The following is a 15,816-nucleotide window of genomic DNA, read 5'->3' on the forward strand; positions in this document are numbered from 1 at the left end:
GCTTAAAGGCAAGATGGAAAATATTTACCCAGAGTTCCACTGTTAATTGGCAGCAAAGCTGAAATTATCACTGGAATCTTCTGATACCTATTCTAATGTCAATTTTAATAGCCCACTTGTTTTTAGGAATAGCTGTTTTTGCCTGTTTAGTACCACAAAAAAGCTAACAATAACAAAAATATTGCTACAAAAATTGTGACCTCCCAATTTTGTCCACATTTCACGGACCCATAAAATGATTATATACCTATGCCAATGCATTCTAACTAAATAATATTATTGATGATAAGATAATCCAACCCCCAAGAAATGAAGTATTATAACATTTTAGAACACGCAGAAGCATTTTTAACCAAAATGTTCCATGTGATGTTATAGGGTGCATGTTTTACCTTTTCTTATTTGGAAAAGTAGCAAAAGTAGTAACAAACAAAATAAGTTACATACTCTTTGTACATAAATCTTTCGTGTAAGTAATAATGCCCTTTCCCTTCTAGTGTTTCCATTACTGAAAAAAATAGACATACAGCAACGTGCTGGACATTGAAGTTAACTGTTAAAAAGTCATAAGAGGGTAATGTTAAAGGTGATATTTCAGGTAATAAAGCATATGCAGAATGATCCTATTGGCTTTATTTCCAACATGAGTGTTATTAGTACCAAGGACATTGAGGTTTAAAGAAGGGGAGTAATGAGACTGATCATTACTTTGTCTTCTGTAACAGGACTTAGGTGTCCCAGAGTGATCCTGGTTAGTTGATTAGTTAGTTGAACTTCTATTTTTGTTACTAGGCCTGCAGAACTGTGGAATCTCCAGAGTGCTGTGTAATGTTACATAGGCCACACACCAGACACTGTTCCCTGAAGAACTGAAGGTGGAATTGGAACAATATGTAGCCAGTTCTTGTTACAGTTACCAAGAAAGTTTGGTTAGGATTCAGGTCTCCATGTCAGAAAAGGAAGTCCTTTTTATGTGCTAGAAAAATAACCCTCATCATCTTATCTTGGGTCTCTCTGGGAGGCATGATGATCTACCTGGTCTTGTAAACTGTATAGAACAGGCTGCGTTGAGACACATATGTCTCACAACAGAGCTTCCACTTAAGGCTATAAAATAGTGGTTCCTCTATTGGGTATATGCCTTGTGGAAAAGTATATGTTATGCTGGTCCCTATTTTAAAAACCAATGCAAACTGATTAGAGATTTCTGATCCAAGTGTCATCCTCATCTGCTCCCAAAATACAGCAATGAAAAACTACAAAATAAAAAGATATATTTACAGAACTGTATTTACAGAAATATATATTGATGACAAGATATTCAAATACATATCAAATCATGGTACGTATTTACAGAAATATATTTACAGAAATGTGAAGCAGAGAATGGGGCAGAAGTCCCTGCCAGGCTTGGCGTTGAACCACAAAGCAATAGTGGAAGCCAGGAATTTGGATGCTGTGGGATAATAGGGATTAAAATTGCTTCAAGCCATGTATGAAACTGGAGACAAGCTCAGTGTTCAGAACCAGAGGCTGGGCTCTGGTGCTTGCATTCATGAAAGAAAACCTGGTGAAAAAGTGATGCTTCAGGCTATAGCCTTAGGCTACAGCTTGCATAAACTTATGGGCCTATGTAAGTGTAAGAATAAAGACACAGCCTTGCAGCTAGGAACTGTGTTGCATCTGTTCTCTTGCTTGATGAATGGATTGAAATTACCCCAGTAACATTGCAGTGCAAGAACTTTAAACCTTAAAGGGGTGGCTGGAGACCATGGGAGGCAATGCATATGCAACTACAAAATGCTAGATGAGGATACATGAGGAGGGAGAACAGGAGGCAAACGTGAACATGGACCTCCAATAGAAATGACAATTGAAAACATACATTTAACTTCTCTCTCTCTCTCTCAAATTGTTCAAAGATTACACTAAGGGAATAAAATACATAAAATACAGTGATAAAATGACAAATAAAATGGAAGAAGAGACATCTGCAAAGACATATCAAGTCTATAAGATGAAAATTAGGACAAGTAAGCCAATTTATTTTTCAGGATCCAGGAAAGATTTGTGGACTAAAGACGCTAGGTTTCTTAGAAAGCTGTATATTCCCAAGTGGGGCTGGAAATAAAGGGGTTGTTTTGAATCCCTTAAAAGGGGCAATTACATTTCATGTCGCCAGCTCAGGATAGTTAGGTAGACACTACTCCTCTTTCATCCCAGCACACATGAGTGAGCAGTTTGCTTTCTGGTGAGGCTGAAACAACTTTTGGCATATGGACCACAGGATTAGTTGATGGAAGAGAGAGCCACCATACTGAAAATACAGCATTAGGTTAAAGTCAACATATTTAATGGTGAGACCAACTTCACCTTCTTGGCTCTTAAGTTTCTATCCTCTGAACAGTAGATTATAAATTTATTCTCCTGAGAGCCTAACTGGAATATGAAAACTATTTTTAGTCAGGTTTTATTGCTGTAACAAAATACCATAGATTGGACACCTTATAAACAGCAGGCCTTTATTTCTCACAGTTCTGGAGGCTGGGAAGTTCAAGATCAAGGCACTGGCCAGTTTGGTGTCTGGTGAAGGCTCATTTCCTGTCTTCTCACAAGGCAGAAGGTCCAAGGGAACTGTCTTGGGCCTCTTTTACAAGGGTACTATTCTCATTCAGGATGGCTTTGGCCTTATGACCTAATTACCTTCCAAAGGCCCCACTTCCTAATATCATCACCTTGAGGGTAAGGATTTCAACATACAAATTTTGCAAGAACACAAACACTCAGATCATAGCAACCTACAATTATATGTAATGATCCACCAGTGAAATTGACAGATCTGTGCCTAATGACCATATATTGAAGCCCACCAAGTATAAGCCCTACATATGCACAAGGAATTTACAAAAGCACTTAATGCCTCAATTTTAAGAGACAATCAAGTATTTCCAGGTATTTGAACATGTCTCAAAGATGGAAGACAGAAACCAACATAAAATCAAAAAAGCAGAAATATTGGGAAAAAACAATAGCCACATAAATGAAACAAAAATATCTGCAGAAAGAGAGACAAGGCATAGACATTAAGGAAACTTTTTAAAGACAGCTATAAAATTACTATCTCAGAGTGAGACTAGTCACTGTATTCATAAGAAAGAACAAGAGACTATAGAAGGTGATATCTCTGAGAAAGAGAAGGGTTATTTAAATTAATGGTATAGCAGATTAATTTTTTAAATTTTTATTTGTATAAATGTATGGGTTACCAGTGTAATTTTGTTATAGGAATATATTTTATAGTAGTGAAGCCAGAACTTTTAGTATATCTACCACTGGAATAACATACATTGTATGTGTAGCAGTTTTAGAGCAATGAAACTACTCTGTGTGATACTATCATGGTGGATACCTTTCATTATATATTTGTCCAAACCCATAGAAGATACAACATCACAAGCAAACTCTAATGTAAACTGTGGACTTTGGGTGTTAATGGTGTATCAATGTAGGTAAGTCAATTATAACAAATGTGCCACTCTGGTGTGGGATGTCGATGGTGAGGTAGGCTGTGTGTATGATGAAGGGGGCCAGGGAGTATATGGGAAATCTCGGAACTTTCCCCTCGATTTTGCTGTAAATGTAAAACTGCTCTAAAAAATCAAGTCTATTAAAAATGAGTAGCAGAAACAGCAAAAGAAACTACCATCAGAGTGAACAGGCAACCTACAGAATGGGGGAAAATGTTTGCAATCTACTCATCTGACAAAGGGCTAATATCCAGAACCTATAAAGAACTCGATCAAATTTACAAGCAAAAAAACAAACAACCCCATCAAAAAGTGGGCAAAGGATATAAACAGACACTTCTCAAAAGAAGACATGCATACAGCCAACAGACACATGAAAAAATGCTCATCATCACTTGCCATCAGAGAAATGCAAATTAAAACCACAATGAGATACCATCTCATACCAGTTAGAATGGCGATCATTAAAATATCAGGAAACAACAGGTGCTGGAGAGGATGTGGAGAAACAGGAACACTTTTACACTGTTGGTAGGACTGTAAACTAGTTCAACCATTGTGGAAAACAGTGTGGCGATTCCTCAAGGATCTAGAACCTGAAATACCATTTAACCCAGCCATCCCGTTACTGGGTATGTACCCAAAGGATTATAAGTCATGCTGCTGTAAAGACACATGCACACGTATGTTTATTGCAGCACTATTCACAATAGCAAAGAGTTGGAATCAACCCAAATGTCCATCTATGACAGACTGGATTAAGAAAATGTGGCACATATACACTATGGAATACTATGCAGCCATAAAAAAGGATGAGTTTGTGTCCTTTGTAGGGACATGGATGCAGCTGGAAACCATCATTCTCAGCAAACTATCACAAGAACAGAAAACCAAACACTGCATGCTCTCACTCATAGGTGGGAATTGAACAATGAGATCACTTGGACACAGGAAGGAGATCATCACACACTGGGTCCTATTGTGGGGAGGGGGGGCGGGGATAGCATTAGGAGATATACCTAATGTAAGTGATGAGTTAATGGGTACAGCACACCAACATGGCACATGTATACATATGTAACAAACCTGCATGTTGTGCACATGTACCCTAGAACTTAAAGTATAATGAAAAGAAAAATGAAGAGCAGAAATAAAATTCAAAAGAAGAAGATAAATTTGAAGAAAACTCTCATAAAACAGTATAAATAGGCAAAAACATGGAAAATGGGAAAGAGAGTATAAGAATCTTAGAAGATCATTCTAGGTAAGTGTTTCACAACTAGGGGTGATTTTGTCCTACAGAGGACATTTGACAACGTACAGAGACCTTTTTCGTTTTCACAAATCAGGAAAGGATGTACTACTGGCATCCTATGAAGAGTGACACGAGGAATGCACCATACAGCCATCCACAACAAATAATTACTCAAAGTGTCTATAGTGTTTATGTTTAGAAACTATGTTCTATGTAATCCAACATTCAAATAATAGATGTTAAAAATAGAAGAGAGGCAACTGTGGAGAGAAAATTATCAAAGAAATGACAACATAAATTTTCTTAGAACTGAAGAAAATGAATGTCCAGGTTTAAAGAGCTTACTAAATGCCCAGCACAGCAAATAAGCTAAAAATCTACACCAAGGCTCATCATCATAAATTTTGACAAAAACAAGGATAAAGAGAAGTTCACAGATCAGAAATCAGAATGACTTTGGACTTTTCAACAATAGCCATGGAAAATAGCAGAAAGGAACACTTCCTTTAAACTTCTAGGAATAATGAACTTTGGCTTTGATTTCATACCCTATATGAAATTATGTTCACAAATTCTTTGATCTCTTCTATTCAAGAGTTACAGCTAAATGTCTCTCTGATTGAGTGTGGACTAGATTCAATGACTCTCTTGTGATATGTCAATTCCAAGTGTAGGTTGTAGAAAGACTAGTTTATATCTTCTGTTCTCCCTCCATGTCTCTCTATCTCTCTCTCTCTCTCTCTCATGCATGCTTCTTCTGTGGCATGACATGTCATGAGCAGCCCTATGGATATGCACATATGCTGAGAAACTAAGGCCTCCAGCAAAGAGCCATAAGCATGAGCTTAGAAGTGCATGATTCAACACCAGTCAAATCTTGAGAGACTGCAAGCATGGACAACAGCTTAACTACAACCTCGTAAAATAACCTATGCCAGTCCCACCCTGCTAAGCCACTCTCAGATTCTTGACCTTCAGAAACTGTCAAATAATAAACTTTTTTTTTAAGCTGCTAAATTTTGAAATGATTTGTTATTCAGCAATATATAAATTTTACACTCTGATAAACTATAGATTGAGTGTGCAGAGAAAATAATTTCCAGAGAAAGCCTTAAGTACTTTCCTAAACCTTTTTCCCCAGAAATCTATTTTAAAAATATGCTCTACCAAGTGAAGAAAGAAACCAAGAAGGAGAATGTTTAGTTGTGATTGGAAATCAGAAGGAGAGTGTTTTAGGCGTGATTCGCCATGTTATGCTGCAGTAATAAACAATTCCAAAATATTAGTGGCTAGAAACACAAAGGTTGATTTTTGTCTTTGCTACATATCCAACACAAGTCAGTCAAGAGTTCTGATCATTGTAGTCACTCAGGAATCTAAGCTGATTCAGTCTCTAATATTCTATCATTCTACCATAACAACAAGAAGCTTTAGGGTTCACCATGTCAGTCAAAAATGCACGGAAAATCTTAAACTGACTCTTACATGTCTCTGTGTAGGAGTGATATATGTCATTTTCATTTCACTTCGTCATCCAAAAGAAGTCACATGGTCATGCCTAACTTTGAGGGGACAGGGGATTATAATCACCAATATTTTTAAGAGAAGTAAGAGAATTAGGAAAATATTGGAGCACTGGCATTACCTACAAAGCATAGCATCCAGAAAACAATCAAACGTGGGAGGAAGATGCAAAGTGGTGCCAGAAGGATGGTGGAGAAGATTCAGTAACTACAGCTGTATAACAGGTGTAGAGAGAAACCAGTACAGATTGGAGAAGAAAATAGTGCTCCAGGAATTTTGTTACCAAGAAAAAAAAAAATCTAATGTATTTGAATGTATTGAGAGGTGGTATTTTTACTGTGTAAGAGTATAATATATGAAATATATGACAGAAGTAGCATTTAAAATTTTGTTAAACATAAGAGTTAGATCCCTATCTCACACTGTACATAAACATAAAAATGATAAATTGATTGATTGCCTAAACATGAAAAGCAAAGCATTAAAAATTATAAAAATATTTTGGGACTACTAGGGAAAAAGAGGTGTTCCTTAAGCAACAACACAAAGCAAAAATTATAAAGAAAAAGATTGGTATATTTGATCATGTTAATTAAAAACCTGTACAATGCAAAGGCTTTATAAACAAAAGACATAGGCTCAGATAATATATTTGCAATACTAAAACAATAAAGGATTTATGTCATAATTTAAGAAAAATATTTACCTATCAATAGAACAAAATAAAAATAACCTAATAGGAAAACGTTTTTAAAGTTTAAAAAATCATAGACAATTCATAGAAGATCTGAATGTCAAATACACCTATGAGTAGATGCTAACTCTCATTTATTATTGGAAAAATTACTTTATATTAGTCCGTTTTCATGCTGCTGATAAAGACATATATGAGACTGTGTCATTTATACAGGGAAAAGCGTTTAATGGACTTACAGTTCCACACGGCTGGGGAGGCCTCACAATCATGGCAGAAGGCAAGGAGGAACAAGTCACATCTTACATGAATGGCAGAAGGCAAAGAAAGTCCCCTTTATAAAACCATCAGATCTCATGAGACTTATTTACTGTCATGAGAACAGCATGGGAAAGATCTGCCCCCATGATTCAATTACCTCCCACCAGGTCCCTCTACAACATGTAGGAATTCAAGATGAGATTTGGATGGGGACACAGCCAAACTATATCTTGCTAAGTGAGATAACATACTCCCAGCAGACTGGAAAAAGTAAAAAATAAGAGGGTGAAAGGTCACAAACTCTCATTCCTGTAGAATTTAGGTTGGTACAACCAATTTAGAGTATAATTTGGCAATAATCTAGTTAAACTGAGGATGGCATGCCCTCCCAAACAGCATTCCAGTTAATCACATTGGAGATAGCATGATTGTTCTCAGGCTTCCATATTTTCTGTTCAAAAGTAAGTTGTCAGTCTAATTAGCATTCCTTTAAAATAGACGTGTTTCCTCTTGATGATTTTAACATTGTGATTTTATCTGATTTTCAGCACTCACCAGTTTTTAAATGATTATGTAAGATTTTCATTGCTGAGGAGGAAACCCTGTCACCTCAAATACTATCTTAGTTATATTTTCACTTTATTTTACCTTGATATTAAATGAATTCCTTAAAAATTTAGGTTAGAGAACTAATAAATGATAAAGAGAAAAATGATTCTTCATCCCGATAGCTGTTATGTGAGGGTAGAATCATATGACTGATTTTTTTCTCTGTCATTTTGTAACTTGGAAATTCTTATTTTTTAATACAATGAAAATATCTTTATAATTAAAAAACACTAAAAACAATAGTCTGTTAATGACAAATCGGAGGACGATTTCATTAAGCTAAAAATCCATGTTAAGGCATTATAAGATGAATAGACACTCCAAATGAAAACACTTTGGAGTGTTTTATTTACCTTTTGTACGTGATACTTATTTTTCAACAGTTGTCATGTTAGAAAAAGTTGAAAAAATTAAACAAGATACCCCCCTTTTGGCCTCTCACATTCTAAAATTGTAATGGATAGACTTCAAATTAAATATCTAATTCGACTCCTTTCCACTTCCACCCTCGTAGCATTAGAGACATGTGGAAAAATGAAAAAAAAATATGGTATTTTATGGCAGGGGACCTCAACCCCCAGGCCACAGACCCATACCAATCCATTGCCTGTTAAGGACCTGAATCACAAAGCATTAGGTGAGCAGCAGCGGGCTAGGGAAGGAAGCTTCATCTGTATTTACAGCTGCTCCTCATTACTCCATTTCTGCCTGAGCTCCACCTTCTGTCAGATCAGCAGCCACATTAAATTCTCATAGGAGCACAAACCCTACTGTGAACTACTCATGCAAGGGATCTAGGTTGCGTGCTCCTTATGAGAATCTAATGCTGGATGATCCGTCACTGTCTCCCATCACCCCCATATGGGACCATCTCGTTGCAGGAAAGCAAGCTCAAGGCGCTCATGAATCTACATTATGGCGAGTTGTATAATTATTTCATTATATATTACAATATGATAATATAAATCATGTGTACAATAACTGTAATGTACTTGAATCATATGGAAACCATCCCCCAACCTGGTCCATGGAAAAACTGTCTTCCACGAAACCAGTTCTTGGTATAAAAAGGGTCGGGGACCACTATTTTATGGGATAAGTGAAAGTTGGATTTGAATCCAACTCTACCTTTTACTTTCCATGTGAACATTAAAAAATGAGTTAATGTCTCTGAATCTTTTTTTTCCTTCTAAGTAATAACTACCTTGCAGAGTTATTACTTGAATTGGCCATAAGATAAAGAGGACACCAAATGCAGTGAATGATAACATAATAATAAAGAATCCTTGTGAATTTTATTCAACGATATCCACACTGAGGTATTTAAGGTGAATGAAATTGATGTCAGCAATTTACTTGGATATGCATCAAAAATATGATTGATGGATGATAGAGGAAGGGAAAGATATGTGATCAAAATGAGTATAGTAAAATGTTCATGGTGGAGTCTAGGTATATAGATATCACTTGTAATTTTTAAAAATGTTATTGCACGTTTGAAATTTTTTATGTTAAAATATTGGGTGAAAATTCTGATGCCCTGGCCGTGTCCCAAATCAGTTGAATCAGAATCTCTGGTGTATTTTTTTTTAAAGATCCTTGGATGACTCCAATGTACGGCAAGGTTGCAAACCACTATTCTAACTTCTCACCACCCCCTTCTTTATAGCTTACAAAATTATATTTCTAAATGTCAAATGTCACAATTTCACTTTCCTTCTTCAAGAACTGATTAGACTTCTAGCTTCCCCTATGCTCTCATCTTGCATAACATTCATTTGCACATGGTTAAAACTGATAGGCAATAAATAATAACCCATCTGTCTTTTCCTGACCCAACATAGCTAAAACCTTCATTTCAAGGCCAAAATGCAATATAATCTCACAGATGAGAGTAGCTATAGACAACTAATTCTTTCTGGTCTCTTGTGGTCATGGTACTATTCACCACTGCTGTCCCTGCTGTCTGTTTGGTGGACCAGCCAGTTTTGCTGTGACCCATACCATGGCCCGTGAGAAGCATGAAGCTGCCAAAATTGCAATTGTAGGGTTAATGAAAAACACGGTGAAGTATAGCTTACATATATATACAATTCTGGCACAAAATAAAGCCTAAGAAATTGAACCGGGGCTGGGTGTGGTGGCTCAGGCCTCTAATCCCAGCACTTTGGGAGGCCAAGGTGGGCAGATCACCTGAGGTCGGGAGTTCGACACCAGACTGAGCAATGTGGAGAAACCCTGTCTCTACTAAAAATACGAAGTTAGCCAGGTATGGGGGCGCATGCCTGTAATCCCAGCTACTCAGGAGGCTGAGGCAAGATAAGCCCTTCGACCCTGGAGGTGTAGGTTGCGGTGAGACAAGGTCGCACCATTGCACTCCAGCCTGGGCAACAAGAGCGAAACTCCGTCTTAAAAGAAGAAGAAGAAAAAAAAAAAAAGAAATTGTACCAGGAAGTGCATTGGGAATGCTCCATATATTCTCTCCCTCCAAGAAGTTTTTTGATTTATTGTATTGTGAAAGATCTGCACCTATTTATTTTGCTTGGTACTGTTTTGCAATAAACTACTTTTGCATAAATAAACTCAAAAACTTTAAGGATATTCATGAGCCTTCATAATATTGATCTAGTACATCTTGCCCAATTAGCCCTCAGGCCATTCCCTCCATGCCACTGGTTGAAAAATATGCTCCCCACCCGGCAACATCAGCATCAGACCTCTGCAACCAGAAAGATTCCATAGGTAACGAAATTCAAATGCTGGCATTTGGAAGTCGAACCAGTGTATTTTGAAATGGAAAGGCAAGGGGAAGTGCATGGAGCAAGTACAGCGTGTGCTACAACTTCAGTGCATACCCTCCTTAAAATACTGCGCAACTTCAGTGCATACCCTCCTTAAAATACTGCGCAACTAAACTGTCAATTTCCCGTTGGTAGAGATAGTATCTTTTTCAGCTTTATACCTTCCAAATTCAACACACTGCTAGCCTCAGGACTAAGCACTCAATAAATGTTTATCAAAAGAATGAGGAAATGAATTAATGGTGAAATAAAATGTACAAACACACATGCTTCATACACATTTAGGAAGCATTTCTAGTGAGCGTTGTTGATATTTTATTTCTTAAAGGTTCTTTTTCTTTCCATGTTCATGTTATGCTTTATTTTTTTAAAATGTTGCTTCTGCTTATTTCTCTTTCTACAACAGCTATATTTACTTGCCTGAGAGCACAGCATATACTGATGTTCATCAAACTTTAGATGAAACACCTAAAATGATAGAAAAGAATCTGCTCAAATTAAATAATAAAGTAACCCCTACAGGTTTAGACATGTGCCTTCAGGTGTGAGAAAGAAAAAAATTTAATGAATATAGTAGTTTTATGCCAAGAACATTTCCCTCATGCCCTTATGTTTTAATAAGATAGAATATAAAATAGCAAAAGGGGCCTAATTCTTGTGATGATATTTACTCATAAGGTAGTAAGTCAGATGTGATGAAATTTTCCTTTTTCTCAGAGCTGCTAGACTTGGGTCAGATTTCAGTTCAGTAAATTTGCGGTGACGTTGTCTTTCTTACATGGTGTCATGCTGGAACTGGGCTGCTCCCACAGTTACATACAGGCTAGGGAGTGGGCAGGACGGGGGGAAATCCTCTTAATGTTTATGGTGGCAGTAGATTCAAACTAAAATTAGCATTACAGCCATACTCCTAATAAAGGGACGCTGGCATTAACAAATTTATCAAAAATGCATAAACTGAAATCTGCCTTGAAATTAATTACTGTTTCTCTAATTTTATTAGAAAATATTTTGGACCCTTCCCCTCTGCCTTATGGGTGCAACTCCCAGCAGAATAGGCCATGTCTCCTGAAAATAGTTCTTATTTTCTTTACTACTTATGACCTCTTATAGCCTAGATGTTTTTCCTTGATATTTCTAATTGAAATGCTAATCTGGCATAATTTCAGAACTAATTTTCTGTTAATGCCACTTGGAACATCTAAATTCCTCCTTTTTCAATAATACTATATTTGTGTGTTCCAAACACACACAAATCATACTATATTTGTGTGTATATATAGTAAATTCCAGCTTATAAAAGTAAAAGTGGATTATTTTCTTTCTTTGGAAAATTATTTTATAATTAATTGAGAATTATAAATGTCACTTTTTTTAATGCTGCAAACTTTGAGATTGGTTTCAGTAAAGTAAAACTTAGTAAATACTAAGAAAAATAATAGCTTGATATATTCATTAATATGGTAAATGAAAACTTTTATGTGTGTATAGGCTTTTGTTAATTATAACTACCTTCATAGGAAAAACAGTCTTGTGGAAGGTAATGGTGCCAGTGAATCTATATAAGAGAGAAAATAGAATTTCCCATTTAGAATAAAGCTAAGTAAAAAGTTAATTGTTTCAGTTTTATTTATATATTTGTAATTGTGCTCTCATGCCGTATATATTCAAGGATACACAGAGATCTTAATTTTTTTATGGCCAAAGAAAATGAGTCTGTCCCATGTAAAAAGGACATTTTCGTAAACTGATCTCAAGTGGTGTATTTTGATTCGCTGCAGCAGCGTATGGAGGAAATAACATTTTGGCAGCCTAAGAAGAAAAATGTCATACCTTTCTATTTTTTATTCATACTCTGCACATTTGGAATTTGTATTTTCACCATACTTTTGGGAAGATAACACGAAAATGCCTTACTTGCCTTGAAATCAAAATCTGTTTGCCCTTCATTTTAAAATAAAATGGCTTTTTCATCTCATTTTCCTTTAGCAGAAAAAAGTAAGTTAAATTATTTGTAGGTGTGTTAAGTGTACCATCCCTCCCTCATTGAGAAAGAAACAAAGACCTATGATTCCATTTACTGTAATCGTTTTGGTATGCCCAATTGCAATAGCAGTAAAATCATTTACATGAAGTAAAATGTTTGGGCCTTGAAGGACAAGAAGATTAAATTTAGCTGAAGATATACAACCTTCATGTGCCAATGAGGAAATGTACAAAATCAGTTATACATATTTTCCTCATTCATAGATATTGAAAATATTCATATATACATATTTGATAATTTAATATTTTCTAAATGAAAATTACATACTCTCTCTATATATATTTGAATATTATGATTATTGTTATTGCCAGCATTGACTGAGCACTTACTATAGGCTCAGAAAACTTCACTATATTATTCTTAATTCTTATAACAATCCTGTGAAATATATATTGTGCCTATTTCACCAATGAGAATTCTGAAATCAGGAAATTAACTCACTTGCTAAAGTTTACAGAGCACTGTTAGGCAATAAAACAGAATTTCAAACTCATGTTTGCTTGTCTTCAAATTTTATATGCTGTACAACCTGATTGTTTTACTACTTGTTCTTAATTTCAAAAAAACTTCATACTAAAAGAAGATAGTTTGGAAGTTCTAAAGAATATATTTTTTAGAAGGTATACTAATTTGAAGTGGATACCAATTATTTGTATTAAAATTACTTATGGATAAATTTGAATCTGCAAAAATTAAGTTCAACGGTATTCTTTGGCACCTGTTATAGGAGGTAAAAATGGTGATTCAATGTAGTTTCTATCCTTAGGGAGCATTGAGTGTAGTTTAGACGTAATGACACTAATGTAAATTAGAGTAGAATAAATTCTTTAAAGTAGGACGAAAGGAGTGTTAAAGAGCACACAGTTTCAGTTATGGATGATAAAATTCTGGAGATCTATTATACAGCATAGTGCCTAGAGCGAATAATGCTGTATTGGATGCTTAAAATTTCCTAAGAAATCTTACGTTGTGTTCTTACCACCAATAACAATAATAATAAAGGGGACAAGAGGAAATTTTGAGAGATGACAGATATGTTTACAGCCTTGATGGTAACGATGGTTTTGTGGGTGTATACTTATCCCCAAACTCTTTGATATTTATATGCATATAAAATATGTACAGTTTTTTGTATGTCAATCATACTTCAATAAGGTGGTCACAAAAAGGAATCAAGAAAAATAATCACCCTAATAAAAAGAGTGTTATTGTATATTAAAGAGGGGAGGGATTACTTCTAATTGGTAGTATCAGAAAGGTCTTCATGGAGGAAGGTATAGAAAAATCTAGGACCATATAGGAAACAATACTTTAGGAAAAGGAATAATATAAACAAAAATAAACCAAAAGATGAAGAACCCTCAAGGATGTTTATGAAAAATCAGGAGAAATTCCATTTTGATTTGAGAGCATGAGGTACTTGTCGTGATATATAATGATAAGTGTCTAGAAATATGTTGAGAAAATGCTGCTTAGAAAGGAGGTTGGGTTATTTATTAATCCATTCCTTCGAAATGTAAGTTTCATGATAATCAGAAACATACGAGTGTAGCTGTCCAGTAACAACATGATTTATTTCCAAGAGGATAGTATATTATTGGAGAAGTAGGATTTTTTTCTCTTTCACAAGCTAATATAGTGTTTACTGATTCTAATGACACTTAAAGAAGCAAGAAACAAAAAACATATACACTATAAGCTATCCTTATTCGACTATGTTATTGTCTTGCATTCCTGATTAGAAATATACAAGTTAGTCTCCCAAAGTCTCAGTTTTCTCATTTGCAAAATGAATAAAATAATAGTACCCACCCCCAAGGTGCTGTGGAGTATATTTAATCATGTACTTAATCTGAAGTTTTAATTAGAGTGCATAGCATATATTTGTGGTTGCTTTTGCTCCTATTTATGGCTAAAAGTTCCTACATCTATTACATATGTTTTGTGTTTGAATGAAGAGAAAGGCACCATTATTTCAAATATTCCCTCTAGCCAACAAATGAAAGCTAAGACTTAGAAGCTAGGATGTCTAACACCATATCCTCTTCATGTGGACTATATAGTAGAAGATATGTAAATTAAGACTCAGTTAAATGCTCACATTTTATAAAGGAGACCCTTGAATATATCAAATCCTCAGAGAGTGTGTTAGCTTAAACTCTTAGCCTGCTGAGTCAGTTTCTATAGTTGATTTCTCCAAAAGGTCTTGATATTAAAAGTAGCATTACAGATCACTAATAGCAAACTATTTCTGCTACTTTGGGTATTTTTACAGCGTGCTAATTGTGCCAAATCAAGACATTGAAATCGCATAATTTTAGGTTAATATTAGCATAATCCCACATACTTTTTCAGAATCAGTGCAGGAATAGTACACCCGGAATGTTTTTCCATCATGATGGAATTTTCAAATATCACAACCTTTACATTGTCAGTTGTCTGCTGGAACATTATATTTTGGCAAAGATATTTGTAAAAGAGAAGGCAAAGGAAATTTGTGGAGTTCTAGACAATAGTAATATCAGAGACACTTTGCTTTCCTTTTTATAACTAACGAGTTAAATAATCAGATACCAAGCGTAGGTAAAGAAATGAATCTCTAACTATTTGAGTACTTATCAATTTATCTCAAGGACATTTATGGTGTTTCCCCCTAAGCCAAAATATAGTGCTTAATTAAGGTCCCCTTAGCCCCCTAAAAACCTCTTAGGTCAAGTTTCTGATATGTGTGTATACTTATATACATTTTAAAGTACATGTATGATTGTGTGCACTTTCAGATCAAAAAGTCCTCATTTATCTAAAGCGATTTCAGTTTATTGGTGAGGCTTTTCTGTTACAGCCTCCTCCTCCACAGATCTGCCTGTGTAGAGATTTAAGCCCATTAAGAGACCAGCAAAGTTTAAACAACACTTTAGAAATCTAAAGAATTTTAAGATTCCTAGAACTTAAAGTATAATAATAATAAAAAAAGAATTTTAAGATTTATTTTAATAGTCTTAGTGATAACCTGAATTGTTTGTGAGTCCTCATGAGCATGGTATGTTCTTTCATTTGTTTGTGTCCTCTTTTATTTCACTGAGCAGTGGTTTGTAGTT

At 35.3% G+C, this 15,816-nt stretch overlaps 1 protein-coding gene across 1 annotated transcript in view; it reads left to right on the forward strand.

Annotated features, from left to right (window-relative positions):
* DMD (dystrophin) overlaps positions 1–15,816 on the forward strand; it is a 2,292,995-nt gene that overhangs the window by 1,126,481 nt on the left and 1,150,698 nt on the right. Inside the window, 1 exon segment of the mRNA XM_026451980.1 lies at positions 2,067–2,115. Within this exon segment, the coding sequence (XP_026307765.1) occupies positions 2,067–2,115 (49 nt within the window).

The sequence above is a fragment of the Piliocolobus tephrosceles genome, chromosome 12 (genome assembly GCF_002776525.5).
Source record: "Piliocolobus tephrosceles isolate RC106 chromosome 12, ASM277652v3, whole genome shotgun sequence".
NCBI lineage: Eukaryota > Metazoa > Chordata > Mammalia > Primates > Cercopithecidae > Piliocolobus > Piliocolobus tephrosceles.